Raw genomic sequence first — 27,986 nt, 5'->3', positions numbered from 1 at the left:
ACAAGGCACCACTGCCGCATTTATAACAAACAATTTCCCCAGACTGTAGTGTTAATTTTCCCTTGTTGGAGGCACCCAGTATGTCAAACTCCTGCCTCGCCTCTCTGTAGGCACAGTGGAGTATTTTCTCACGCTTGGCAAAGTGAATTAATGAGACCACACAATTTGGATAGCTTTTTAAAACAGCCAGCAAGCTTTATCACAAGCAATTCTAATCATAAAGACTTGGTGGACGTAAGCACTGTTTGCTGTAGTTATATGGAAAGTTTGTGGTGGGTGGCGCTCTTTTGTACATTCAGCACTAAATGCAAAAAAGGTCAGGCGTTTCCCACGTCCCAACAAAAAACAATGGAGTGTGCCACAGTCACACATTGCTGATAGCACTTCCATGTTATCCAGCCTATAAACGTAAGATGTAGCAACAGTGGATATGTCAAAAAATGGACATTTTCTCAGGTTGGATTTAGTAGTATGTTGAGTGGTAAAGCTCATATTTCCGACAGTAACTGAAGGCGGCGCAAGTAACGGCGAGAGAGGGGGTGTGACGTCATGGCACGGTGCCCCGTCCATGTTTGAGAAAGAAGTTTGTCAAGCCTCGACAAACTTTACACGCCACTCAGTTTGGTAACAAATGGAGACGAACAGGGGAGGGATAACCGTTACAACGTAACCTTAAACAAGGGCTTTTGTGTTTGTGATGGCTTCATGACTTTCTATCATGTTTTTTTTTTCTCCCAAGCTGACCCATGTCATATTATTATTATCTGAAAACACCGGTAAAGCCGACGTGGGCAGTTTAGATTGAACTTTTTCTTTCTTTTTCTTCCTACGAGACATAACTGTTACATCTCTGTAACCTATTGTTGCCAAGTATAATCTTGCCGGCTTGAAAGGACCGCGGGCTTTTTTCATCTCCTGTTAATAGTTGCTAATTCGTCGGTGAATCCTCCAGCATCCGCCTGGCGGTCTCGTATGAGCCGCACCGAGGGAGGGACGAGGGGTCGGTGGCTCCGCCAGCAGACCGGGGCTTCAGGATGAAGATGCCCAGAGGAGGACGCCTGTTCCTGGCGACGTGCCTCGGCTCGCTCTTCGTCCTCGTGCTTTACTTCCAGAGCATCACCAAGACAGGTAAGACCACACACGTAGACTAACCAAAAAAGAACCATGGTAACCTTAAAGTAATACGTGTTTTAGAACCATAACACAACAAAATGACAAAAATACATTAAAGCATGCTAAGGGTACTGAAAGTGAAAACTCACGAAGTCCATAGAGCAACGTTAAAGTGATACCATAAGAGATAAAACATACTCTCAAGTGCCATAAAGTCACTTGAAAGTCACTGTAGAGTGCCATTGTAAGTCCTTGTAGAACTATATTAGTAATATTACAGTAATTTTTGTTCTATAATAATAGTAGTAGTAGTGGTGGGATCACCTCCCACCCCCCACAACCCCACAACTACAGTAATCCTTTAATAACTGTTTAAAAGCACATTATAGCAGAAGTCGTTTTGCAAAAGGCTAGAAATGTATGGAAATCTGTGTATTGTCCCATGTTTGTACTGCTTAAAAGCTTAGGGAATGGAATAAATGATGACCACATATTATATGTAGTTACCCATACATTATCTTATTTGATGATGTATAATAACCACTTGTAGAATAAGTGTCCTCGTTGATAGACCAACCACAATCAAGCTTATGTCATACTGAACACTGACCAATGTACTGTACTGGAAAATGGGCAGGGACACTAGATCTAGGGTTAGCAAAATTAGTGACTTTGGGAATATTACAGGAAAACGTTAGGACTATTATAGTTCTACCATGGGTCAAAATGCTAGGGTGTGTGAGAGTTTATGGATATTTTATAGTCAGTGTTTTATTTGGGATGACTTGTAACCAGATGATACAGTAGCAGATTGTGCTCTGTGCGCATTTTAGCTCATTCAGGCATCAGCCTTGAGGAGATTGTGTGTTTGGTCCTGTGTTTGTGTGTGTGCCAGTCTGTGGCTACTCTTGGAAACTACTGTGCCTATCAGCCTTTTTTTTTTGTGCAGACTTATGCCTGTACCATGAAGACCTTCTTGCGGTTGCTGTAATTCAGAGCCTTTGCAAAACGTTTGTTTTTGCTTCCTCCGCTCTCTCTCCATTCACCGTCTAGCATGCTTGACCACCATTGCACTGCCTTTAGTTCAGTTTAGTTTAGTTTATTCGATAGTTTTTAAAAGACACAGAGAAGGTCTTAAAAGAAAGAGCAAAACTAACAAGGATAACACAGAAAAGTCAGTGACTTATTTCCACTGTGGTCCTTATAAAAGAATTGAGGAGGAAGGTAGGTTAGAGCCTCTGGAGTGCCCCTCAATCCCTCAGTTCATTCACTGTCCAGCTCGCTCGTTTTCTTATCCTATTGTTTGTTCTGATTGCGTTTGAAAAAATCCAGCACGTGTTTTGCATTTTTTGGGCGAGTTTACACATTGAGAAAAAAAATGTGAAGTGTGAGTGCTGGGAGTTAAAATAGGTTACATAGCCTGATGATTCACGACTGTTAAAAAAGATGTGTCACTGCCGTCGCTGTGTCATATGTCAGTGGGCTATTTGCCTAATCTTCGCGAGTCTTGTGTGTGTGTGAGAGAGAGAGATTTAGAAGTAAATTTAAATTTTGCTGTATTAATTTGTGCTCTTTTTGAAATGCTGTTTCTGTCGAAAGCCATATGACTTTTGGCAAAGAGCCAGACATGGCTCACAAACCATAGTTTCATTGTGCACTCTTCATAATTACAGCTCATCTCTCTTTATACTCCTATCTTTAGTAGTCATGTCAACATGATGTGGGTTATTGTATGTGTTCACTGCCAATATGTACTCCTGCTGTTCTTGTAAATCTAGGAGCACTAGCACAATTGTTAAAAAAATTGGCAACACTGGCAGTTGTATGTGCGTGTGCGTGTGCACGTGCACTCGTAATGGAGAGGGCCCGTAGAGCAACACAATAAAGTCTGAATGAATTGAAGTATGAATAAGCCCACTGTGAACAGGGGAATGTTTTGAAAGCCCCCCTCCTAAAGACCCTGTTGCATTCCTCTGCCTTTTCAACCCTCCTCTCCTCCTCTCCTCTCCTCTCCTCTCCTCTCCTCTCAGAGTCTGTTCTGAACACAGGAAGACAGATAGGCCCCAGGGGACTGAGGGGTCACAGTGACAGAGAGAGAGAGGTAGAAAAAGAAGTAGAGATGAATGATTGACACACACAGTTTATGCTGAAGGAAAGGAGCACATGTGTGTTGAAGTGAAAGCACGTGACACGAGTAGGGGGTATGAGAGAGAGAGAGAAAGTATATGAGAGTGGAGCTGCAAGGAGAGGCCAGATATCAGTTTTGGCAAAAGATATTGTTTCTCTTTTTGGAAGAGAGACAAACCAGTTGAGGGTGTGAACATTGATCTGTGGGTGAGTTTCAGTTGAAACCAAACCTTTACGCTGCTGTGGCATGTTTTGACCAAACATGTAAAGGCACATCAGAATGACTGAATCATCCTGATGTCGTTTGTCATCTGAAGCAAAGTGGGCTGATGATGAAAGGAATGAACAGCAGATACAAATAGCTAATCAAAATTGCCAGTGAGAAAGTCACTGTCATACTTTTATTTCAGTTAAAGTCACATATTTTGTACTTGACCTTGACTGTGTTGCATTGAACCAAAACATCACACCAATCTTGAATTCTGTCCAGGACACACCTGTCTGTCATGGTGCAACAATTCAAAATTACAGTAATAAATCATCTTTTGATATACCACTAAAACAAATTTATGTGAGGCTGTTGGTGGGAAGGCCTTACATGATCACTTGATGTACAAACCACATGTGCTAAACGTACAAGCACAAGCAGAAGGAAACTCCTTATTCCTCATAGTTTTTTTTTCTGCTTATGACGATGAAGAAAGCAATGTTACTACAGGTTTCGGTTCCACAAGTTATTTTATTGCCTTGTTAGATCATCATAAATAAAACTGACACTTCATTACTTCCATGAAGCCCTTCCATCAACTAGATGTATCCCCTCACTGTCCGCTCTGCCCAGGCTTGTTGTGCCTGCTTTACAGCCCCACCATTAGCCATGCAGGCCACATGAAAGGCATGGTGGAGCCCCACTAGAAAGGTCTGATTCTCAGGAAGTCAACAAAGCACAAGGCTTCCTTAATTACTGTGTATCACGTCAAAGTGGATTTAAAAACCTAAACCAAATAATTTGTTCAGTTCTGTGACATTCCAGTCTGTTTCTCTCCATTTGATTTCCTACTTATTATACTGTGTTTTGATCTGAGTGGATCACAGTGAAGCGAAAAGGGTACAGTTAAAGGAACTGGCTGGGTGTACAACATGTACCCATCATCATGGTAAATGTTTGTAAAATGAAGCCTGATTCACCCAGAATATGATATATGTATATTTATAACTTTTAAACCTCTGCAGGTAAGTTTACAGTCCTGATTTGGTTATTCAGTGACATATCAGACACATTTGGAAACTATAGTTGTCACTTACAAGGCTAGATCATCATGATTATTATTCATTATTCCAGGAAAAAGCTACCTTTACCGCATCTACTACAGATTTCCTGTGTTTACCAGCTGCCAGACAACTACCCAAGAATGGGCTTAAATGTTTCGCTGTCAGCTGTGGGTTGTACGTGTAGGTGGACAGAGTGGTAGTGACAGAGCAGTAAGAGCAAAAGAGCATTTTGGTGTGTGACTCAGGATCCTGAAACCCATCATTTCCAATAGCTTTTGTGATGCAGCGATGCATTTTCAGGGCAAGTTGAACCTTTGTGCTGATGCTGCTGAACCTAATAGAGAGTGTAGTGTACACCACGTCCTATGCAAAAGCCTCTTTACTCACAATGTAAAGTACCTTGTAGCTGCATTGCATTCAGGTCTATTGAGGAAACCGTGGACAAAGTGATACATCTGTGTCTTCTGCAGTGGTTCTCTTCATGTATGATTGATGAACATGGAAGATCAAGAAAGAAGCCCTTGCTCTTTGATTCTGAGGTGCTGATAGCTGAAATATTTTCTGCTATCAAACTCCATCGTAGCTGCTCTGGAAATGTCTGAACATGATGTCATCTACATTATGCTGTGTAATCTGCAGGACTAAGAAAAATATACCACCAAACAACATAATGAGCCCAGAAGTGGAAGACATATTTCTAGTAGCTGCCTCTCCTTAAGTGATCTCTTCTATCTGCTCATTTCTTTGTCTGAAAAATTGCTGAGTGCAAACAGCTGTACAACCAGGTGAATGCCATAAAAACAAACAAACAAAATAAAACCAACCACACACACACAAAAAAAACATATAGTCTACTGTGAAAAATGTCCTGCACACCTGCCTTTTGAAGCAAACTTTTTTATGCTCAGGGAGTGGTGGAACACGGCATCAGTCACTTCACTACTTCACTGGACAGTTTGTTTACCTGTCAAAAGTGGAGGTAGATTTTCTTGACGACTGCTATTAATCACTCCTCGTGGTTGGACCTGCAGACATGTATACTGTGTCTCAATAGCGATCAGAGTTCGAGATTTTCATGAGTGGATGGCCTTAGGTACAATGAGTTGAACTTGACAATCATCTTGTTAAATGTATGGATGTTCACAGAATGTGCCTTCAGAAACCCATACCAACATTATGGGTCTCATCCCAAAGATATTTTTCTGGAGGTAATCATTCAATACAGATGAAATATCGAGGATTTTGTGTGTTACAGGGTTTCCCATTTTGTCAGCCCAGAACTCACCTCCCCATTAAGCCTACTGTATAATACAGGGCAGGAAGCAGAGTGCAGATTATAGTTCTGATCTCATTGTCTAAGTTCCTGTGCTAGTAGACTGGGTTTGGCATTCAGGAAAGAAATACACGTCCTGCCCAATGTGCTATTAAAGACTCATTAGTGAAGTCATGTCGTCTTTATTGCTCAGGCTGTTAATTTGTTTGGAATTTTATTTGGTTAGCTCCGAAAAGATGAGGGCAGAGAACTCAGGAATTAGGATCTAACATAAAGCTATACATGGCCAGACTGGAGTTATGAAGGCCTACAACTTTCCTCTTTTAACTTTTTCAGTGTCTGTCCTGCAGTTGCATTCATGCATCTGACTTCAGCCTGGAATCAAAGAAGAAGCAAATAAACTAACCCTCAAATAAAAAGACATTTGATTTCAGGAATCCTGCTATATACTGACATTAGTAGGGTTTTTCCTCTCCATCTTTGTCTCTCTTGCTGTGGTTCATCCTTCTCGTAGGTGAATTTTAATTGGACATATTTAATGGGAAATTTTCCAAAAAAAATAACCTGTTCAGCTGGGTTGAAGTGAATGACTGACTGTTTAGCTTCACCACAAAAGAAGTAAACAAATGCATTTGTGTCACTACAGTACAAAGACGAAATTTAACTGATTGAAACGAACGTCTGCCTCAAGTGAGTGCAACTGTTTGGAGATATTGAGGAAAATTTACCGACATTAGCAATTTCCATTCAGCCTCTCTAATTTGAAACATCATAATTTGGATAAAAATAGTCAGTTGAAAACCCAGCCTCTGTCTCCAGTTCCTCCTTTATGTGGTTGCATCCACACATCTAACTTCAGTGCAGGGTCAGTGTCTGTGTGTGCATAATAGTGTGTCTGCGTGTGCATAATAGTGTGTGTGTGTGTGTGTGTGTGTGTGTGTGTGTCTGTGTGTATCTGTGGTGCCATGTACAGTTACTCAACACGTGGGAGGGCTATGTGTACTTGTCAGCTTTTACAAGTCAGGTCAAATCCACATTGTGTGAAAACATAGTTGATGTTCTCATGTCAGCGTGCTTATGCGAGTCTTCAGCTTCTGCTTTTGGATACAGAAAACAAATTTTCTTATCAGCCGAATGCTACTAAAACATAAAAGGTGATGCCACTCAATTTTGGGTTGTATTACATGTGAGCTTTGGTTTCATTTGTCTGTATAGGGAAGAGACTAAGTTGACATACTGAATGTGCATACCCTGCCCTACCCACCTCTGATTGGCCAGTAATTGTATGTCCATATAGTCTCTCCTCTCTTTATCTTGATTTTTGTAGATCTGTTTGCTAATATTTCATTTTATGAGATCACACACTTGACTTATGTGCATCTCCTGTAACTGTATTTCTTACCTCCGCCACAGAGATGAAACCTCCAGCAGGGGGTTATGTGATCATCCCTGTTCATTTATCTGTCTGTCTATTTGTCTTTACTAATTACTAGATTAATTTGGATGAAACTTGGTTGGCTGTAGGTCTGTGTACAGATGATCAAATTTTTGGGCCAGTTGACCCAGAGTGGCTATTTGGTGAGAGGTTAGAATATGCAGATCTTTGTACACCACCATCACTTCAAGGAGGGACATGGTATATAGCAGTGAACACATACATAAAGACATACACGGTTTCCAAATGTACCCACATAAATCACAAAAACCGTTGGAAAGGTTGGCCTTTGGTCAAGGCAGCAGACCACATTTTCCCTCCGATTGGGTTGAGTCCTGTAACAACACCATTGTTGAAACCCACCTTTGCAGAGGTTTGTGCTCTACCGAGTCACTTATGGTTTAAATTTGTGTCAGAATTAGTTTCTCCACTCTTCTTTACATTACTTTCATGTGCATTGTGGCTGGATTGTCTGTGGACTATATATAATCATCACAGTGTGAGCCTGACCATTTTCATGTGTGGCTTTGAAAATCTGAAGTTATGTATGGACAAAAATATAATTTTGGTCAAGTTGCCATCACTTGATGGCGTGATAAGATGCTAAAAGTCGAGGTGAAATGACAGTGTTGGGTAGCCACTTCTCTACAGCCAGAGAACCAAGACTCTGCTGAGCACTTTTGCTCTGAGTGCTGTTAGTGTATTTACATTATTATATATATTATATACAAGTGTACATTGTGCTGTTTATTGTTGCATGGACCTTTCCCAACTCATCCATGTCCTTTGCTATACAGCCTCTCATCATTTATCATAGTAGAGGATAGGAAAACACTCCCTGTCTTGTTCCCACCTATGGGAGACAATGTGCATATGAACAGACAAACTGTCTGCAGGCACATGAACACATTTCAAAACGTGGTTTGAAATTCAGCTCCTGCTGTAAGCCATGCCACCATTACAGGTTTTGAGTGTTCTGTCATGAATGATCAAATCTGAGCTGAAAAAACAACTGCCACAAATGGATGACAGGCTTTTGAAATTAATTCCTGCCAGATACCACAGATGCTCCACACTTAGTTCACTCAAAAGCAGAATCCAGTTTTGACAGTGATGGATTAACCTTCACAGCTCTCAAAAGTGGCAACATCAAGGCTGTGATGGGTCCAGCCCACACACACTCAGAGAAGCTGGGAGCATGTGCACGCTCACACACATACACACACACACACACACACACACACACACACACACACACACACACACACACACACATACACACACACACACACACACACACACACACACACACACACACACACACACGCATGCACACATTCTACACTGTGATCTTTGTCATTTGCGCAGTACTTTGTGTTCTCTTACCCATAAACACGCTTGCACACTCACCCATTAACACACACAGACACTGTAATCTTGGTCTCTGAAAACATCAGCGCTACTTTATGTGCATGCAGGCATACACACACACACACACACACACTCACAGATGCTGCCACGTATCATCTGAAGTAGGCATCAGTGCCACTGTTGTGGAACAAACAAACAAAGATGCTGCGATGCCTCTGAGCACTCCTCTACGCCGGCAGTGCTATGGAGAGCTCAGTGTACCACATGCTACACCTGCTGGCTGTTTGTTCTGCCTCAACAAAGCCATGCTCTGAATGTGTGAGGGGTGTATCAAAAGCCTTCTCTTTATTATTCTGTGCACACTGTATCGTTAATTGTTAAGCCTGTTGCCTCCTGGCTGTTCCCCTCTTACAAACAACTAACATTAGGGACAGAGGAAATGCTAAAGTATAATTGAGTTTGTTTGCACAGACAGGAGCTCGAGGCTTGATTCTCAAGATGTGAAACAGAATGAAAAACGGTTGGCATACTGTGGTTTAGTGAAGAAGATGTTACGGTGTCGGTGTTTCTTGGTTGTAAAGGGGAGGCAGCCACTTGGTGCCATCTGGTCAAACTCTTCCACTCATCTTAGGCTATTTGTATTGAAAGCCAGTGGCATAGGCAGTGATTGCTCTAGTAGCAAGATAGTGTCTGGACTGGTTTGTCATCTGTGTTCTACAACTTGTCAGTGATGAAGGAATTTCCCAGTGAACAGTCAACAATGTACTATTGGTATTGCTGACATGTTTGCCTCTACAGTTAATATTTCAATGTGGAAAATGTGCAATGGCCCTAATGTTAAGGGCACTCCACAGAGTTGCACTGACAATGGCTTGTCGTGTGAACAAGCATTACACACTGGGGCCACGGTGTCTCTTTCAGTTCCCTTCATCTTGGCCCTAATGTGTGCTGTGTTTGTACAGTTGTGAGTAATAGCCCAAAGTTGTTAGGGCCTCACAAAGTAAGGGAGGCCTGGTCTCACCATGACAGTCCAGAGGCTTTTAGTTTTGTAGAGCTCTCAGAGAATTAGAGGAGCGTGCAGATTTGTATCAGGTCAGCCTAAACTCATCTCATGACATCTATTTTTTCAATTTAGACTTTGTGGCACAGTGCTGTAAGCAGTCAGTTCTGCTAGTTTCCCTATTGTGAAGCTTTCAAGGGGTTTCAAAGGCCAAGGGTTGCATTCAGAATCGGCACTACAGGAGAAAGGACACAGATACAAAATGGGTTAAGGACAAGGTTTAGTAATGAATTAATTTATTTTGTTTGAACAGTAAGAAGACCCTGCTTGTTTCTGATTAGTCATTGAATTTCTCGAATATCAAAAAAATCAAAGAATAAACTTATTCAATGAATAAATTCATTGAATAAGGGAGTGTTTTTCAGGTTTTCTCCAGAGCTAGCCCAGCTGTGGAGCTGTAAAATGAAATTAACAAACCTGGAAGGAATAGACATAGACAAGTTAGTTATGGAAAAGCAACATTTTTATTACCTCTCATATGCCATTACAAGTTATTTGAGTAACTGTTAACGTGAACATTCGGAAGGTCTTCTTAATATTTTTTTGACATTCATCTTAACCAAATTAAGAGGAGCTGCCTGGCCAGCTGGAATAACACTGATCCTAAAACTCACTGGTCCTATTCATTTAATCACCACCATCTGTGGCACTCAGAGCCAGTCAAGTGGTTCTCAGCATGTTTGTTGGTGTGATACCTTCAAATGAAAGCATGATCTCATCCTCTTTTCCTGCTATATGTTCTTGTCATTTGTGTCATCATTTGTCCCTATCAGGTGTTTTCAGCTGTGTTGTGAAACTGACTAGAATACACTTGAACCCCCTGCGGTTCACTTTCAGTTTGTATGGGAAACTTCCATTACGTGGCCCTCATAAAGGCTTGAATTCAAGCGCTATCAACTTCTGCTATTGCAAATAGTCAAATGTTGTTCCTCTCTGCCCCTTATCAAGATCAGAAGGGCAAGAGATTTGTTTAACACAAAGACTTAATTTGCTTCTATAAGAGGATGTGTAACCCCAGAGATTTGCCTTGATGGGAAAAAGGATAAAATACCACCACCAACAAGAAGTGAGTGGGCCCTGTGTGAGCCCACACACAGTCAAAAAGCATTTTGACTAAATGACTAACCAGCTGTCTCTCTGTCTCTCTAACTGATAAATATATACAGACTAAAAGGAAGCTTGTTTATATGAAGTACAACATTAGGACTTCTTAACATGCCTCAGAGGTTGTTAGACCAGATGGACGCAGATAATAGTGTTTCAACATGCTGGCTGTGCAGTCCAACTGGGGGCCTCTTCTTCAACTGCCTGCAGTGTTGGTTCCTGGGTCTGAGAGGAAGTAGTGGTTTGCGGCATTAACTTGATACAGAGAGGATGTTAGTTGACGGAGATAAGTGAGCACATGACAAAGAGGAGGAAAGGTGTATAGTTTCTGATCATTTGAATGGAGTAGACAACATGTGCAAAATGTGCGCTTTCCATAAGAGGTGGACTCACATCTCCAAATATGATGCAGTGAACTTAATAAAGCCATTCATGCTTCTTTTATTTTGTTTTATTTGTTTATTTATTTATTTATTTATTTTTTCCATCAGCAGTAGTCTCCTGTACAGTCTTGGCTATTTAGAGCCTCCATGTGCATCTTCATGTATAAACAGAGAGCATACAGTTGGGTCCATATGTATTTGGACAGTGACGCAATATTTATAATTTTTCTCTTATACACCACCACAGTAGATTTGAAATGGAGTAATCAAGAAGTGATTGAAGTGCAGACATTAAGCTTTTTTTTTTTTTTTTTTTTTTTTTTTTTTCTTTTTTTTCAGACTTTAAGCTTTAATTCAAAGGTTTGAACAAAAAATATGGCATTAACCGCTTAGGAATTACAGACAGTTTTATACATTGTCACATTCATGAATATAGCATATTGCGCTACATTATTCCATATTTCAGGGTTTTTAGAGGAGTGGTGGTACATTGGCCCAGTATTATGTGCCAGGTTACAGTAACCCTGGCTTCTATATAACAGTCAGTGTAGTCGGTGTAGGATTGATCCATTGTTAACTTCAGCTATTTAATCCATTTCATAAATGCTGAGTGATGTCTAGTATTAGGAAGGCATTATTCCTAGTTTATATGTTTATGCAAGATTAAAGTTATACCAGTACACATGAAGGTAGATGAAGCTGAAAGCAGAGCCTCATAAAATCAGATAGTTTGTTCAGTGGTAATTAGGAAGAAGGATTGGCAGCCTTGATACTGGACATGAGGGAGAGAATTTGATGTTTCTGGACAGACAAGTGTAGCCTAAGGCTGAGCAATAAATTGAAAAATGTTGAAATCACAATAGATCCAGCCTTCCCTAGCAGTATAAAGAAGGTATTGTGCTGTGTGGAGTCCTTGTCCCACATTTTAAGTTGAATGTTTTGAAATGAAATCTTTCATTTTCTTCAGTGCAAAGCCTAATCATAAGGAGCCAAACCCGAAGCACACAGATTCATAGAAGCTGTTTCCAGATGCATTACAGCACTATCACAGTCACAGTAGTCTGCGAAAACTCAGCTAGATCATGTTCTTTTTACAGAATTGTCATAGTGCTATGAAATTTCTATAACACCTACAGGTGAATGTCTATGCCACATATCACTATTCTTCTCACCGTTAACTCAGCTCTATTGACTTTACTTGACAAACTAGCTAATCCCCATTTGTAATTTACCTTAGCCTTTTTCAAATGCACTTTTTTCATGATGTTAAGTGTTGAACAACCCAGATGTTGGTATTCCCCTCCACTGTGTAGCATTAATGCTTCAAGACAGACAATAAACCATTAATGCAAGTAGAGGCTCTACCGGCGTCTCTTGACCCACTTTCCAACTTCCTCAGGAAGTGTCCTGGGTTGCTTAAAGGCTTAACTGCTTCAGATGTCATCAACAGTGCTGTTGAATGAGAGCTTAGACACCACATCCATCACAGTCAACACAACCTGAATCTCTTACTTGCATACATCAAGACCCTAAATTCCCGTTTTAGACTCCCTGGACAAGGGCACTCAACTTGTCTTTTTTCCTTGACTTACCTTTAATTTTGCCATTTACCCACTGTAACTTCTTAAGCACATTTATTAAGTGTAAAATAACATTTTAGACCTTACACATAAAAAATAGAAATTATTGTTCCTTATATGTCAAGCAACCTCATTTGTGTTATTTTGGGCATTTGAATTTGTACAAAGCCTAGGATGCAACTTGTCAGTACATCCAAGAAAGCTTCACCAGATAGTTCAAGAAGTAGATGTGTATCGTTGTATGTTCAGATGATGTGGCACAGATGTACCCGGAGGAAGTCTAGGATTTCGGTGATTCATGTGAGCTCAAGCAGAGAGAGGAGGGACTGAGAGACACTGCACGATTGTCTCAGATTTTCTCTCTCAGATACTCCTACAGTAACCACTGTACTGTATGTTCTCATATTGCACATGTTCAAATTTTGTTTTCTGGCTCCTCAAACCACAGAAAGACGTTGTGATATAGAGTTTTGTTTAACGCTTTGGGCCAGGACAGGGTAGTTTCCTAAATTTGGGTCCCAATATGAAACGGTTTCAAAACTTCTTATTTAGTTGATTGATGTGGACTCAGAGAGAAGAAACAGAGACATGCAATTCTATTTCTGACTCTGGATCACAACCCAGCTCTTGACCAGCATTATGCTTACTCACTGATATGCTTTCCATATGATCGCATGGAGTTTTGCCATCATTGTATAGGCCCTCCTCCAAGTAATTTCCTTTACACTACTATACATACATTCTCTCTTTCTCTCTTCCTCTCTTTCTCCAAACTGCCACTCTGCCCTGCCCACCCTCTACTCCTCCTCCTCTCCCAGCTTTTTGTTAGATGTAAAGCCTTTGCATAAACCCCATGCATTCTTTTGGCACATGTGCAAAACACATCACTGTCCTCTGGCGGTGCCATTAGCTGCAGATCCCGACACTGACCTGCCATCAGCCCTGCATAGGGGTTAGAGCTGAGTGAATGGAAGTGGGGGATGGAAGGGGAGGATGAAAGGGAGGAGAAATGGATATCAGAGACAATAACTGGCTTCCCATCCAAGTATTTTAATGCAAATCACGATGAAAGGCTGAATGGAAATGGAAGATTTGAATGCAGATTGTTCAATATTGCCATAGTTTCCTTGGTTATTTAAGATAAAAATGTTAAATGTTTTAGGCAATTACAGTAAATGATCAGATTCAAAGCAAAGGAAGCATTGTCTGTGAAAGATTTCTTCACAGTAATCTCCATGATATGCTACACACATTACCACGCCCATGTGCTGTCCCCATGTACGAGAAGACTGCCCAGTTCATTTGTTTGCCTTGGTCAGGATTCTTTGTTTTCTCCTTTAGAAAGCTTGACTCTATCAGCATCAGCTGACACAAAAACCAAAACCAGGTGGCCTAATACTTATCAATTTCTTAAAGGATTATTTCCATTTTCTTGTGGATGAGTATTCTGAGAAAGATGTTATTTGAGGTCAGTTTATTTGCTCCACCCCAGCAGTTGTGCACCCACCTAGATTTCTTTGTATTTTGCCTCACGCCCCACTACTGGGGGGAAGACCCATAGAAACATGAATACCACTTACTGACTTACTTACTTCAGAACTAACTGGGGTGCTATCCATCTGTCTCAGGTGATCTGATCACAAAATGGACAGACAGATTGCCGTTCACACCTGGCATTATTATGTGTCTCAAATGCATCCCCATTGACAGCTTGTGATCGAATATGCGATCGACCTCAGATCCATCCTTTTTCCATTTCTCTGTACTTTATCCAGCTTATCCACAGTTTGAGTGCATTTGTAGAGAGTTGGGTTGTGAGTATCAGTACTGGAGCAGGTGTAGCTGTGATGATCACCAAGGGAAGGATATAATGAACTGAAAAGTGTTTATTTGCATATAGAGCGGGGAAGTGAGATCCAGTCACAAGTGGTCCGTTGAGACACACGTGGAGATGCGTTCTATTGCCAGGTGTGAACGGATGTCCTTAGAGCTGTCCACTTGTAATCACCCAAGATACATGTTAATTCCAGCTGTAAACAGGGCCATAGCTACTAAAAGGGCCAAGGAGGAAGTAAGGGAGAGAAGAGACAGAGGGATAGAAGTGATTGGATGGGAGAGGTGTATGAATCAAAGGGTGGGAAACAGCATGCAAATGTGTGTAGATGGACAGGGGTGTCTGACTTAAAAGAAAGATTCAGAGAACCAGACCACAGCCAGAGTGAAGAAGTGCCAACAGCCTCAAAACAGCCAGTATGTTCATTAATAGCCATTTATCCTGTTGAAGCTTTCTATAGCAGTTCATGAGCAAACTCCTCCTACTTGGTCAGTGTAAATGTGGTGATACTGTGCTCCCCAAATCCAGCTCGTTGTCACATGTGTGCACCTACTATTTAACATGAAAAAAAATATATGTGAAAGTGGGTCTTTTCACAGTCTTTTCTGTCTTTTACTGTGTCCTCAGCTTAAATTGCTCTGGCTGAGAGTGTCAATGTGAAATCAAAGACCAGAGTGTGCGAAAAAGGGATGTGGCAGCTAAAGCAAAGAGAGAGTGGAAGAGGGAGGAGAACGCGCAGTGACGGTTTGAAGGGAACAAGCTGTTCCTATGGAACCTGTAAATGAGAGGAGGAAGGAATTTTTTAAGAGGGAATCACGTCATGACAGAGTCGAGCCGGAGGAGGAGAGGAAAGTTGGCTATGCTGATCCTCCATATAACTGTACAGACATCTTTAGAGTGTAGTTTAAACCTGCATCTAAATGGAATACACTCTGTGATCACCACATAGGCTTATGAAAACATATGAGATGGTTCACAAGTATTTTTACACTAACAAATTCACTGTGGTATTACTTATTTTAGATCATGTTGGCTTATGAAAACGCAAGATGTAAACTGAAACGTACTTTTGACATCAAATTGCGTCTTTTTCCCTTAAGGCTTCACAGACAATCAAGAAAAATGTGGCATGTAACTGTTATCATATGTTTTCTATCCCTCTCTCTGTGTCTGTAGCTGTGGAGGCTGGGGTGAAGAGAGGCAGCCGACCAGGGAAGAGTCGGAGAAGTCCACTGCAGGCCCTGTACAATGGAGACCAGGTGAGGAAACACCTCACCATAACTAAATCCATATTTTTCCCATCCCTTGTAATGACGGAGTAACTCCTGAATAATGGAAGAAAACCGTTCAGTCCTTTATGAAAGGAGGAGTATGTTTTACACCTCTGATCAGCCTGATCAGTATTTTGTCCTCCGGCTTTAACCTGTTCGTTCTGAGAGCTCCACCAAAATGTTTTACTGTGAAAAGTGACAATCGTATATCTAAGACCTGATGTCTAGTTAAAGACTACACTCCTCAAAACTGTTTTTTTGGATTTACTTTTTCCATTTTAAAACTGCAGTGAAGATTTGGTTGGCTTCGTCCCACTCTGTGGTACATTTCATCCAGTTTTGAGATTCAGCCATTTATTGAGGTGGTACTCTTTCCAGATGTTACCCACAAACATGACATTTCTCCTGGAGTGATTATTGACATTGGAAGGAAAAAAACTCACCAAATTTAATTTAACGTCACCCCCACGTTTATTTTCTCAGAAAATATTGTTTCGGGACACTTTCTTGGCATCTCATTTGAGGTTGTGCTGCAGGGTATTATCTCTGAAGGTCACAATAACCCAAAATCTGACCATCATATATTGTTTACTTTTCTGTGAGGCTGATTGGGTGCGATTTCTAGAATTAAGTCAAGGCTATTTCTGTGATTTAACATGCAAGTCCCAGGCCTTTTGGACTAAACTCCTGCGACAACCTGGAGGATAGTGAAAGTATAGATTGCCAACTTTGTCAGCTTCAATAAACAAGTACACAGTCCCAGAGCCAATAGATAGAAACCGAGGAGGAGGATGTGGCAAGAAGAGCCGATAGGCATCATAAAAGGAGATTTTCAGCTGATGCCAATGTTAAAATTGAAGCCTTTTGTCAACTCCTACTGAAGCTTTTCCTCTTTGTCTGTTGTCTTTAACAATAATATTTATCTCTTTTTGTTTTTGTGACACACCAATGCACCACTAATGAAAGCCATTCATTTTAAAATACTAAAGTATTCTCTCTGCCTTTGCTTCCACTTCATCATTATAATGACACATTTTGCATATATGTAAATATGATTTGGACTCATGCTGGAAAGATTTAGCCCTATAGTAGTTTTCACAAAACTTGTACTTGATAGTGTTCATTAGCTACTCCTCAACAAAGACCAGGCATGTGCATAATTTTGGAAGCACCTGGGTTTACGATCATCTCACCCTAGACTCACAGTGGTTCTGACCACAAAACTCGCATCCAACATTTTATAGTAAATATTTCTGTTTCTTCTCCCTCCTCCATTCCTTCACACTTTACCTGGTGATGGCATGATGTCTGCCAGCAGTTGGAGCTGTTGCCAGCGCAGAGGTCTCTCCAGGACCGTAGGGAGCTTTTGGAGCAGACGTGTCTTAGCCACACCAGGAAGCGTAGGGTGCTTTCCAACGAGGATCTCAAACACCTTATTGTGGACGATAAACACAGCCTTATCTACTGCTACGTCCCTAAGGTTGGTAAACATGACGTACATGTGTGTAGCTGAGGTTATATACCACAAAAATGTCTGCATAAGATGTCATTTTATCTTGTCCTGAGTCTTAAAATTCTGTCCTATCTAACATAAAACATGGGATGAGATGTCACTACTATGCAAATGAAATTATTTTAAGAACTTTATTGTTTGAAGGAGAAACTCTTCAAACAAATGAAGTGATCCACAGTGCTTTAATTCTCAAGGACATAGTTGTAATAAATGAAATTGTATTGGAGAGAGAATGAAATAATTTCATTTATGAAATTATTTCATTCTCTCTCCAAAGAGTAAACCACATTGGACCTTCATTTGTGCCTCTTTGTAACCATTGCCTGCTCACTGTATCTGGAATGTTAAAGTTCTAATTTAATTTTTTTCTTACATCCACATATGCATTATTTTTTTCTAAAAATTAGATGGACATTTTGTTGCAGGTTATACAGGTACACCGATATACAAAAAATACTGCAGAAACGTTGTGTTTGGATGTATTTGTGTCCATAGGATATTTTTTACATTTTCTGTATCTATAAACATGCATCTACTTGGTAATTAACACAAATTCTTCATCCTTTTAACTTCCTTATCACTTCCAGGTGGCTTGCACCAACTGGAAACGTATCTTGATGGTGCTAACTAGCGATGGCCGCTACACCGATCCCCTTGCCATCCCTGCCAATGAGGCCCACGTGCCAGGTAACCTCCGCACGCTCTCCGAGTTCTCCGTCTCCGAGATCAACCAGCGCCTCCGCAGCTACCTCAAATTCATCTTCGTGCGGGAGCCCTTCGAGCGCCTTGTGTCTGCGTACCGGAACAAGTTCACACGGAGCTACAACACCGCTTTCCACAAGCGCTACGGGACCAAGATCATCCGCCGACACCGGCTCAACCCGAGCCCTGAGGCGCTGGAGAAAGGCAACGATGTTTCCTTCCAGGAGTTTGTGCAGTACCTGGTTGACCCTCGGACTCAACGAGAGGAACCTCTCAATGAGCACTGGGAGCGGGTGCACTCCCTCTGCCACCCATGTCTGATCCACTACGATGTGGTGGGGAAATATGAGACCCTAGAGCCAGACGCCCAGGCTGTGCTCAGATTAGCCGGAGTGGACGGGACAGTTCAATTTCCAACCTCGGGTAAGAGCACCCGGACCGATGAGGACATGGCAGCACGCTTCTTTAAGAACATCAGTCCCTTCTACCAGAAAAAACTTTTCAACATGTACAAGATGGACTTCCTCTTCTTCAATTACACCACACCACATTACCTCAGGACTCGATGACGGGGAAGGGAAAGGTTGACTTCCGTGCCAGGGATGAAACTTATTGAGGGTATTTAATAGCAGGCTTGATATCTTCTCCATCCACAGCCCATTTAAGTTTTTGGCTAGTGAAGTTAATTTTGCACTTTTCTGGTCACCCTGGGCTTGTGGGCTTTTAGAGTTTCCATCCCCACCCAGAATGGCCTCTGCATCATGAGCACTGTCCTTTTGCTATGATTTTCCATCGAAAACTGTGCAGTATGACTTGGGTTACAGGATTCAATGCGTGGATCTTCCTCAGTGGTGGCATATTGCTTCGTTGGAGGGAAAGACAGGCAGGTCATGCTGCACTGCCTAATATGCAGAAGAAGGTGCATGTGTAACTTTGTCAAATGAAAACTGGAATCGCTCAAAACGGCTGGAGACAATAATAATAACCATCAATTAATTAACCATTAATAACCATCACTTAATTGATTTACTCTCAATGTGAAAAGAACAAGAAAAATCTTTGCAATGCCCATTTGTGAGATCATTTTTTTTTCATACATAGCAGAACAAATGTCATGCATGTCTCCAGTGATGACAGGTTGTCCTCAAAATTTGGTTAAAGGTCATGCATTCACTTTGTGTGCACAAGGTGCATTTATGTCAGGGATTCAAATTCAGTATTTATTTTTTGGCCAATTTGTCCATCATTTCTTTCCGAGCAAATGTTAGTCAACCAGGGTAAATTCCCTTTAATTCTATTCTGTTAGGCCTGTGTGTGTATTGTGGTTGAGTTTGTGCAATGTGCCTTGCTAGAAGTCCCTCAGTGCCTGCTACAGCAAACATTTTGTGATGACTTCTTCCCCCATAAAGCCAATGAGCCATAAAGGAGAAGTTACACTTACAAGAAGCAGGTTCTTCTCTTGCACGAGAATACATGTTAATGGGCTGACTGTGAAACTGAGCAAGCAGCAAATGATCTCTAGGCACCTACAATATCTTTGTAAGACCATTATTTATGTATGTCAAGGTTAAAGTATTTATTATGAGATTGTGGACTCATGATTTTGTGAATATGAATGAACTTTATATGGAAGAGTGGTTGAAGATTTTCCTCTCTTTTGGAGGGAATACTTGCTTGCATGGAAAGTCAAATGCTGTCTAAGCTTTTGCACATAAACTGATGCCAAATTGAAGCCTTCTGCAGAATTCTAAAACTTGAATGCAGCAATATCACACTCTTTACATGCTTGATCAAATTGCAACTCAAATAGTATCACCTGCGCTTGTAACTTGTGAAGACACATGTTCACACTGCCTTACATGTATAGTTTTCAGTGAAACTCCCAGTTATTCCCTGATTCCAGTAATAGCTTGGATCCCCCCTCTATCGCTGTCTGTATTTAGCTCTGGGCAGGTTGGCTGGACAAACAACCACATAGCTGTGGTCAGAGCTGGGTCAGGCCCAGCACTGTGCCTGGTCAGAGCTTCCCTTGTTAGGGTGAACACAGGCACATGAGGGGTTAAACCACCCACAGTCATCGCCACTGCAGGGCCTTGTTCAGCAAAAGTCATGGAATTTATGGTGGGAATTTATGGTAATAGTATGGAGTTTAGGATAGAGAAGTTTATTAATGGTGCACACTGCACCATTAATAAACATAATGAATCATTGTCGCCCCATTGAAGTCAGATTTTTTTTTTTTTTTCTTGAAAGGGATGGTAAACCCAGCTAAAATGTGGATTTTCTTATTTAGTATTATTCTTGAGTGGTATCTTCATTATTGACAAAGATTTTAGAATTCCCAAAAGTAGGAACTACTTACTAACTGTAATTTTCTACAGTGATCTATTCCAGCAGGGCTGGGTGGGTGTTAGTTCCACTTGTAGAGTAACAATATTGTCTGGACCCTGATAAGACCAGCTGTCCAGCAAAGTGAAAATATCCCACTTGTTAATTAATTGTTAATTAAATCCCACTAGTTAATTTATTAGTTTACCATCTCTTTAAATGTGAGATAATTTCACTTTTTTTGTTCAAATTTTTTATCTTGATATTAGTGGAATGATTCGCCTTCTTCTGCCTGCTAACCTGCTGACACTGCAGTAGGGTCAAGTGGAATTATCTCACTGCAATGGAAGAATATTGTACATTTTGAAAGAACAGTATGACGTTAGGATTATGAATATGTGGCTGAATGACTTGTTATAAAGGGAAGCACCACCCACTGCTACTCAACCACAATTCTGCACCATCAACTGATCATTCATGTCACATTTTGTGATGAAGAGTTGGTATTTCCCTTCACTGGTGCATCAACCTTCCCTCAACCTACCTTTATATGCTTTTACTGCAGTGAGTGATTTCCTACATTTCCCAGAATACCTTTGACAACCCTCGCAGAATAGGTGCAAACTTGCTGCCTTCAGTATGCGTAGGTGCAGAAAGCCATGAGAATAGTGATAGATATAGCATAGAAATAGTTTGTCTAGACAAAACAAGAGCTGCGCCCATTACTCAGAAATCACATCTTGTAGCTGCATTGCATTGTGGTCTGTTGAGGCTGCTCTCACTGAAGAGACTGATTCATTCCTCCCTGTATGAGTGTGGAATACTGGGGCAAAGTGGCATGTCTTCAAAGAAGCCATTGCTCTTTGATTCAGAGGGACTCACACTGTTGATATTCTAGCTGCTTTGGATCTGGATGTAATATATCATTACATGTCAAAATCACATCCTCTACATTTGGTTAATTATCCATGAGAGTGAGAAAAATGCGCCACCAGTGGGCCCAGAAATGCAACCCACATTACCATTTTTTTTTTTTTAAAACTCAACATGTTCTAGTTGCAAGTTGTTTCTTAGCTTTCTTTTGAAATATAGACTCGCTGAACATAACCCAGGCTACTCCCAGGCAGGGCCATTTGGGGAAAAAAAGATCACATTTATCCCTTTAGGCATGCTTTGAAAGTGCAATATTTGTATGTGAGTATGAGTAGTGTGTAAAAAGCTGTGTCTTTATAAGTGACTTTCTCCTTTAATCAAGCCTGCCACCTTGTGCCACAGTTTATTTTTCAAACTGGCTGTGTTTGCGACCATGGATTACAGGGTTTTTTGTGTTTAATGTTTCCCAGTGTCTCAGTATGTTATTTAAGCCATATTGTACAAGAAGCTGTGACCTGCCAAAACCCAATCACGTGCTTCCATCTTTTTTCTCCCTGTTGGGTCGATGACATACTGCACTAACTGTACCATTCCATTTTCTCATCCTTTTGTTCTCTGGAAAATAACCAAGTAACACAAAAGAGTAGCTTGTTCCTTTAAGGGATCTAACATATGTCGATCAGGAACGATGAGACACTCCATCTGTTTCTATATAGTTATTCTCATAAGTCATAAGTGTCTCTGGGTACAGTGATTCATTATGAGACAGCGAACACAGCGCAATCAGTGAGAATTACTCATGCACAAGCTTCCTTGTACCACGAAACTGTGAATGTAACCGATGTGCACTTGCTGATGTAAAGGTTGGATGGCTGTTTTTTTTGTTTTTGTTTTTTTTTTTTATTCCTGAATTGACTTTCACCAAATACAGTTCCTGAACAGCAACACGGTGTGTGGTGTCCTCTGTTTTTCCCTCACTCAGACAAAACTTAGTCGAGTTCAAGCAGGGTTCCTTCACATTCTCTATTCTGAAACTTTTCCAGACCTACATCTCCAGAAAAATCTTGGTGGATTTTTTTCAGTCTATGTGTAACATGTCAGACTTCTGTATGACTGACGTCTGCATCGCTCATGTTAGACATGTCGATTGATTTCAAACAGTTTGCACCATGTCCTTTTCTGTTTTAGGGTCCTTCGTCAACCACTTTATTATCCCCACTTTAAGATCCCAAGTGCTGGCCTAACAATGGCACTGAAGATATTGTTAGACCTTGTAAAGAAAAGACGCCAAAAAACATTTTCATTTCATTATATTATACTGTTGGTTTTTATTAAAATAGAACTATCCAGAGCCACAGAAAACACGTGAACACTCATCAGACATTTGTCACAATTCATCTCGACACACACAAGACATGACAGGCGTGGAAGCTCAGGTGACACAGCAGTACTGGAGAAAAGGCAGTTTTAAAGCGTGTGTTGACAGAGTCCCTAAACTTAAAAAGTGGCAGTGTTAACACTGAAGTACGTTTCACCTACACAAAGCATGAAAAACGGACAGTTCAAATAAAGCTTCTAGTTCGTCGACACTGACACGGCTGCAGAGGTGGACGTTCTAGTTTACGACAAAGTTGTTGCTGTTTTTGCGTTCAAGACAATCTTAGATGTATTGTTAAAACACTGGTGCAAATTCACATCCAGGTATTCTGCTTTTGCACTCTTCTACCATGTACTATTTAAGACACACTGGTGTGCTGTTACAAGACAAGCTTAGCTGCGGCCTAACTCTCATAGCATCATGGGAAAGTATCTCATTAGCTCTAGTGAAATAAACCGATCTCCAAGTCTATATTTTTTTTTTATTTCGTGAGATTCTAGGGTAAAAATTACTGTGTGACAGTGTGACAAGGAAGAGCTTTTAGCAAAGCACTAGTAATACTGACATACATCACATAAAGATCAATTACTGACAAGGTTATTTTCAGACGCCTCCTATTTTGGTGACACTATCTTTTCAGTGATCGTGTGGATTGTCCCACTTCTAGCGAGACCATTCCAGTTCATTTCATGAGTGCATTTGCATGCACATTAACATATTTATGTATCACTGTTATTCTGGATATTGGATGCCCTTTTTGAGATGACGAAAGCCTAAAAATTTGTGCAACTCGCCAGCAGTCACAAAATGATTGAGTTGACATGGTCCGCGATACACTCGACTACATTTGTCAGTGCCAGCCGTGCCGTGCACTTTGTGACCTCTGGGGTGTCGTTTCAAGTCGGGGCTTTCATACTGTAGCTGGAACGTGAATATATCAGCAAGTATGCTTCAGTATACAGTACTTGGTTTGTTTTCCAGTTCTTTTTTCATATCAATATTTGCACTTTCTCATTCATGCACTGAATCTGGGGTATTCATAATTTGGATTTGAAGATACACACACCAAATAAATATCAAATAGCTAAAAAGGTGAAATAAATTAGCATCAAGAATAGTGTGTGCATGTACTCGCTGCTGTAATGATGAGGTTTTATGGTTCTGATAGCATCTTGAAATATTCTACTTTAATAATGAGAACAGTAAGGCTTCATGGACCCCCTCTGTTAAAGGGACTGTTAGTATCAAGTACTGAGCGATTACCCAGGATCCTCAGGCTACACAGTCGTTGTAAACACAAGGTGAATGATAAAAACACTGTCTCCAAATACTGTCAATTCTTCAAGAGTTAAGATCGTCCACACTTGAGAAAGATATCTGTGTCATCTCTCAGACTGGCTGACAGCACAAAAACAAAACATGGTAAATATTTTGTAGAACACTGAAACTACTCTTCAAATTGTGATACCTTTGGACACAAATGTGGACGGAGGAAAAAACTAGTTATTGCTTGTCATTTGCTCAGTTTGAATAAAACTAGTATACCGCACAACGCTGGAATATCTAGTTAGGTGGTCTTTCTGAAAGGCTCTCTGCAGTCTCTCCGGACAGCGAAACAGCAACAATCAGCTCCAGTTGCAGCTGCAATATGGACATTTTCCATATTTTTTCAATTAATTGCACAGCTCTTTCCCACTAGGATCCCGCTGGGTCCTGCAAACTCAGTAAAGTGCTTGGGAACACGGCTGTTTAGACCCTGGAGCAACAGCTACGATGATGTGAAATAGCAGAAAAAAAACCCAACCCCATCACTCACAGGTGTGGCAGCATTAGTTGCACTTGCTAATTTCATAACATGTTGCAGTTTGGAGACAGTGTCCCCACACTAGAGACGTGTATTCTCTCATTGACACATGGGTGTGGATATGGATATGGATATGGATCCCGTCCATTTGAAAGATACCAGCTTGAGTGAAGGAACTTTAAGAAAAAGAGCCTTGTTTCTGACAGACAGACATGATGTGAATAGGCCTGATGGGACTTTCAAACTCTCAGCACATAAAGCGCCGCACAACGATCAATTCAAGTAAAATGGAAACCAGTTAGTGGGGTTGTGGGAAAGCTTCCGCCCAGTTTAGTCTAAAAGGGCACGACTTTGACAGAAGATTCCAGCTGATGTTTAACATTTCCCAAGCTTCGGCATGAATGCATAGTATAGCCCGTCCACATGTTTCCATATGTGGACTGCGGTAAGTCCACTGGTTGTCTATCCCAAAGTCCAACCAGATATCACACACACGATCCAAAATGTTTCACAGTAATGGCCGCTGATCAACATTTCTAGGGAACTATACAGAATTCAGTGGGTTGTATGCTGTCACACTGCATCATGGTGGCTACAGATTCCTCTGCTGAAGATCAGCTCAGAGGTGGACAATTCTCTCCACCAATGAGCAGCTTTGAATTTTTTGTCACCTGGGTGGGCTTCTTGGTACAAGCCAGCTCAGTGACAAGGGTCAATCAAATGCTTTTTTTGTCCAATCAAAGCATTTCTGTGTAAATCAAACAACATCAGTGCAACAAGACAGTGGCTGGCTGAGAGTTCAGGGTAAGAGGTGTGTGTGTGTGTGTGGGGGGGGCAGATTTCAGAGACCCAGGCTGTGGAGCAAGGAGACGCCGCGGAAGCAGAGGGCCAGGAAGCCGGTGCCCAGCAGGTCTCCCAGGGCGGTCAGGTAGGGGATGGAGAAGTTGTCCGGGTCCAGACTCCTCCTCCACATCAGACGGACAATCAGGTCCGCCACGTACAGAAGAATGCCCACCTGGAAGGACAGCGTAAATTATTCATAAAGCAGTGATTCAAAACATTTTCATGTAAACAGTAAGGAACGCTGAGTACCAAAGATCGAGGCAAGAACAACAGAACTTAGATGATGAGCACCTCAGTAGACTGGAAAGGAGCTTCCCATGTTAAATAGAAATAATGGCATTTTGTCTAGAATTCTTCTTTTCCTCTTCTTTTTCTCTCTCTTTGTAAAGGAAGGTAAGACATAGAAGTCTTTTACTTTCTGCAGCAAGCCACGCACTATCCAAGGATACCAAGGAACCTATAAAGATTTTAGAGATGTCTTAAATTTCATTGTCCTACCCAATCAGAATAAAAAACTTGATGGAAAGCACTTGAATATTTGTGGACCGGTTGAAATGATGTTTCTGGGACAAACTGAAACCCAGCACTTGGTACATCCGTATTCATGCAAGCATGTAAATGCTCACCTGCTTAGAACTGTGGAGTGGTTCTGCATGTGTGCTTCTTTGTGTAACCATGTAATGTGTTGTGAGTCAGTTCAAAAGCTTTTCCATGAAGCTTCAGGAAGTGAACTCATTCAAGGTCTAAATGGGTCTGGACTCTAATGATGTATAACAGATATGATATGTGAGACTTATTTGAACCAACACCATGTTGATCAGATGCGAATTTCACGGTTGCCATGTTTACGGAGGACTTTAGCTGGCCAGGCAGAAATGTTGGCTTGCAATCAAAGGTCGCAGCATATATTTCCAAGGTTTGTGTAATGTTAGAAGACAGTACAGTCCCACCAGCATGTTCAAGCATCTGTAAAGATTCTGACATTCTTCTCAAAACGCAGCCCAGATCGCTTCAGTGTCGAGGAGGTCACAGAGGTCTTTTTGTTGTACGAGTGTGCTGTACTTTTGGTTCTGGCCTGGAATCAGCCTGTTCTCACCAAGCTGCTGAAACACCAACAGCTGGTCCAGGTAGTTTCACAGCTATGCTCCAGGTCCCAGCAACCACGTTTTATGAGACTGTACACAGGTCAGTCGTCCGGTATGTTCTGATGAGGTTTCCACAAAGAGCTGCATGCCATGTGAAAGTTATTTATACATTTCTGCACCAATGAACCAAGACCAACCTGTGTACATTTAACGTCCCTGTCAACTGATTCTGAAGGGCCACAGAGTTTATGCGATACGGTTGCCATTTTATATTTGAATTGTGTAGCAAGTGCAAGGCTGGTATAATGGTAAACTGTCTGTTCCCATACTTTGTAGTGATGTGGATGTAAGTGAATGCCCACAGTGTTTCAGTGTATCCAGGTGCATGCTTTACCTGAAGCAGAGCGGCAAACAGGTAGCAGATGGTGAAGGCTATGGTGATGGGTGCCTCCCCTCCCTGCAGCAGAGAGATGGCGTAGAGGAAGACCAGGTGACCAGGGACCACCAGCAGCAGCAACACACGCGCTGACTTGGAGTTCACCCCTAGGAGACGTGCAAAGGAGAGGCATCCATTTGCTTTGGGAGTCAGAGAATGTTCCTGAACATGTTGCCTGTAGCTTTGTGCCAAGATCAACTTAATCCATAAAGCACTGTTTATTGCTGCAGACTTCTCCACAAGGACCCCTCGACTCCAACATACTGACATTAAACTTACTGGGCCAACAGGCATTGTTGTTGCACCTCTGATCCACGGACAATATGTTTCATCCGTGAAAACTGTTAGGCAGCGTTGGCCTAAAGCGTAACAGCATACTATTCATTGTCGATAGCATGTGTTTTCATAAATAAGTACGATTAATCCAATGCATGCAGCCACTTTCATCACAACACAATGCAGCAGTAATGGATTCCCTTGGCTGGAAACAAATGACCTTATGGCGTCAGGGGTAACACATTCAACACCTGAAGCTTGATGCCAGCCTTAAATGTCATACTTGTGAAGCTACTGGACATTTCAGAGTTCACAGATTCTGTAACAGTCTCCGTGCATTCAGATCAGCACACATTGCTGAGCTCCTGTCTGAGGAGAGTTAGCTAACTGCTAGCTGATTGGCTGCTTGAAAGCTCAGCTACTGTTTCTAGATCAACTAATGCGGACATGAGGCAGTCATGATCAATTTTGGATCCTCTGGTTGCAGAAAATGTACAGACTCTCTTATTATTAGTTGCATTAGTTACTTACAAAGTTGTATATCTAGAGCAATTTAAGCCTCTTCCACTGTTGCACTCAATATAAGTTACAATGGGTTTAAAGCTTTGCCTTAAGTTTGATGTAGATGTTCACTTTCTGATATGCATCCAGCGAGTAAATTTTTACCTGGGAAGGAGTGTGTTTGCGTTACCTGAGCAGAAGAAGGTGATGCAGGGGTTGGGCCAGTGCTGCCTCATCTTGTATGGCAGCACGCCCGGGATGCTCCAGCAGTGCAGGTAGGTAGAGAGACGACTGGCCTGGATGGCCACCAGATTACCACCCACACCTAGACGGGAGTGGAGGACAAAGACGTGACTGACTGATTGACTGAGCAATCAACCAAGTGTGACAGCAAGTGAGTAGGCGAACATGCAAGCACGAGTGA

The 27,986-nt window shown here is 41.5% G+C and overlaps 2 protein-coding genes across 6 annotated transcripts in view; one reads left to right on the top strand and one right to left on the bottom strand.

The window, feature by feature from the left end:
* Positions 1 to 567: 567 nt before the first annotated feature.
* LOC115362218 (carbohydrate sulfotransferase 11-like) lies at positions 568 to 19,623 on the top strand. Of its 2 annotated transcripts, none has more exons than XM_030056067.1 (5): positions 568 to 624; positions 953 to 1,128; positions 15,729 to 15,811; positions 17,142 to 17,303; positions 17,924 to 19,623. In XM_030056067.1, exons 1-5 carry the CDS (start codon positions 569 to 571, stop codon positions 18,605 to 18,607), a joined length of 1,161 nt encoding a protein of 386 aa, XP_029911927.1. In that variant the 5' UTR covers position 568; the 3' UTR covers positions 18,608 to 19,623. The 2 variants fall into 2 exon arrangements, with proteins under 2 accessions (XP_029911927.1, XP_029911926.1); XM_030056066.1 differs by having other exon boundaries at positions 17,139 to 17,303.
* LOC115362217 (solute carrier family 41 member 1-like) overlaps positions 7,138 to 27,986 on the bottom strand; it is a 40,310-nt gene continuing 19,461 nt past the window's right edge. For 3 of the 4 annotated variants that reach the window (XM_030056063.1, XM_030056062.1, XM_030056064.1), the window contains exons 9-11: positions 27,753 to 27,887; positions 26,744 to 26,892; positions 22,552 to 25,436 (exon numbers count right to left, since the gene is read on the bottom strand). In XM_030056063.1, the coding sequence (XP_029911923.1) occupies positions 25,263 to 25,436; positions 26,744 to 26,892; positions 27,753 to 27,887 (458 nt within the window). In that variant the 3' untranslated portion in view covers positions 22,552 to 25,262. Of the gene's footprint in view, positions 7,150 to 13,742; positions 13,748 to 13,943; positions 13,950 to 22,551; positions 25,437 to 26,743; positions 26,893 to 27,752; positions 27,888 to 27,986 lie in introns of those variants that run through there. The other variant, XR_003928477.1, reaches the window with a different exon arrangement.

This window comes from Myripristis murdjan, chromosome 7, assembly GCF_902150065.1.
Source record: "Myripristis murdjan chromosome 7, fMyrMur1.1, whole genome shotgun sequence".
In the NCBI taxonomy this organism is placed as follows: Eukaryota; Metazoa; Chordata; class Actinopteri; order Holocentriformes; family Holocentridae; genus Myripristis; species Myripristis murdjan.
The sequence above is the reverse complement of the archived record's forward strand: the minus strand, read 5'-3'. Positions and strand labels throughout refer to the sequence as shown.

What these genes read in the sequence shown, in the direction of transcription:
- LOC115362218 (XM_030056066.1), top strand. Translation starts at nt 569, where the DNA reads ATGTTTGAGAAAGAAGTTTGTCAAGCCTCGACAAACTTTACACGCCAC. An exon ending in CCAGAGCATCACCAAGACAG is followed by an intron (nt 1,129 to 15,728) that starts GTAAGACCACAC and finishes CTGTGTCTGTAG; the next exon opens with CTGTGGAGGCTGGGGTGAAG. An exon ending in TCTACTGCTACGTCCCTAAG is followed by an intron (nt 17,304 to 17,923) that starts GTTGGTAAACAT and finishes TATCACTTCCAG; the next exon opens with GTGGCTTGCACCAACTGGAA.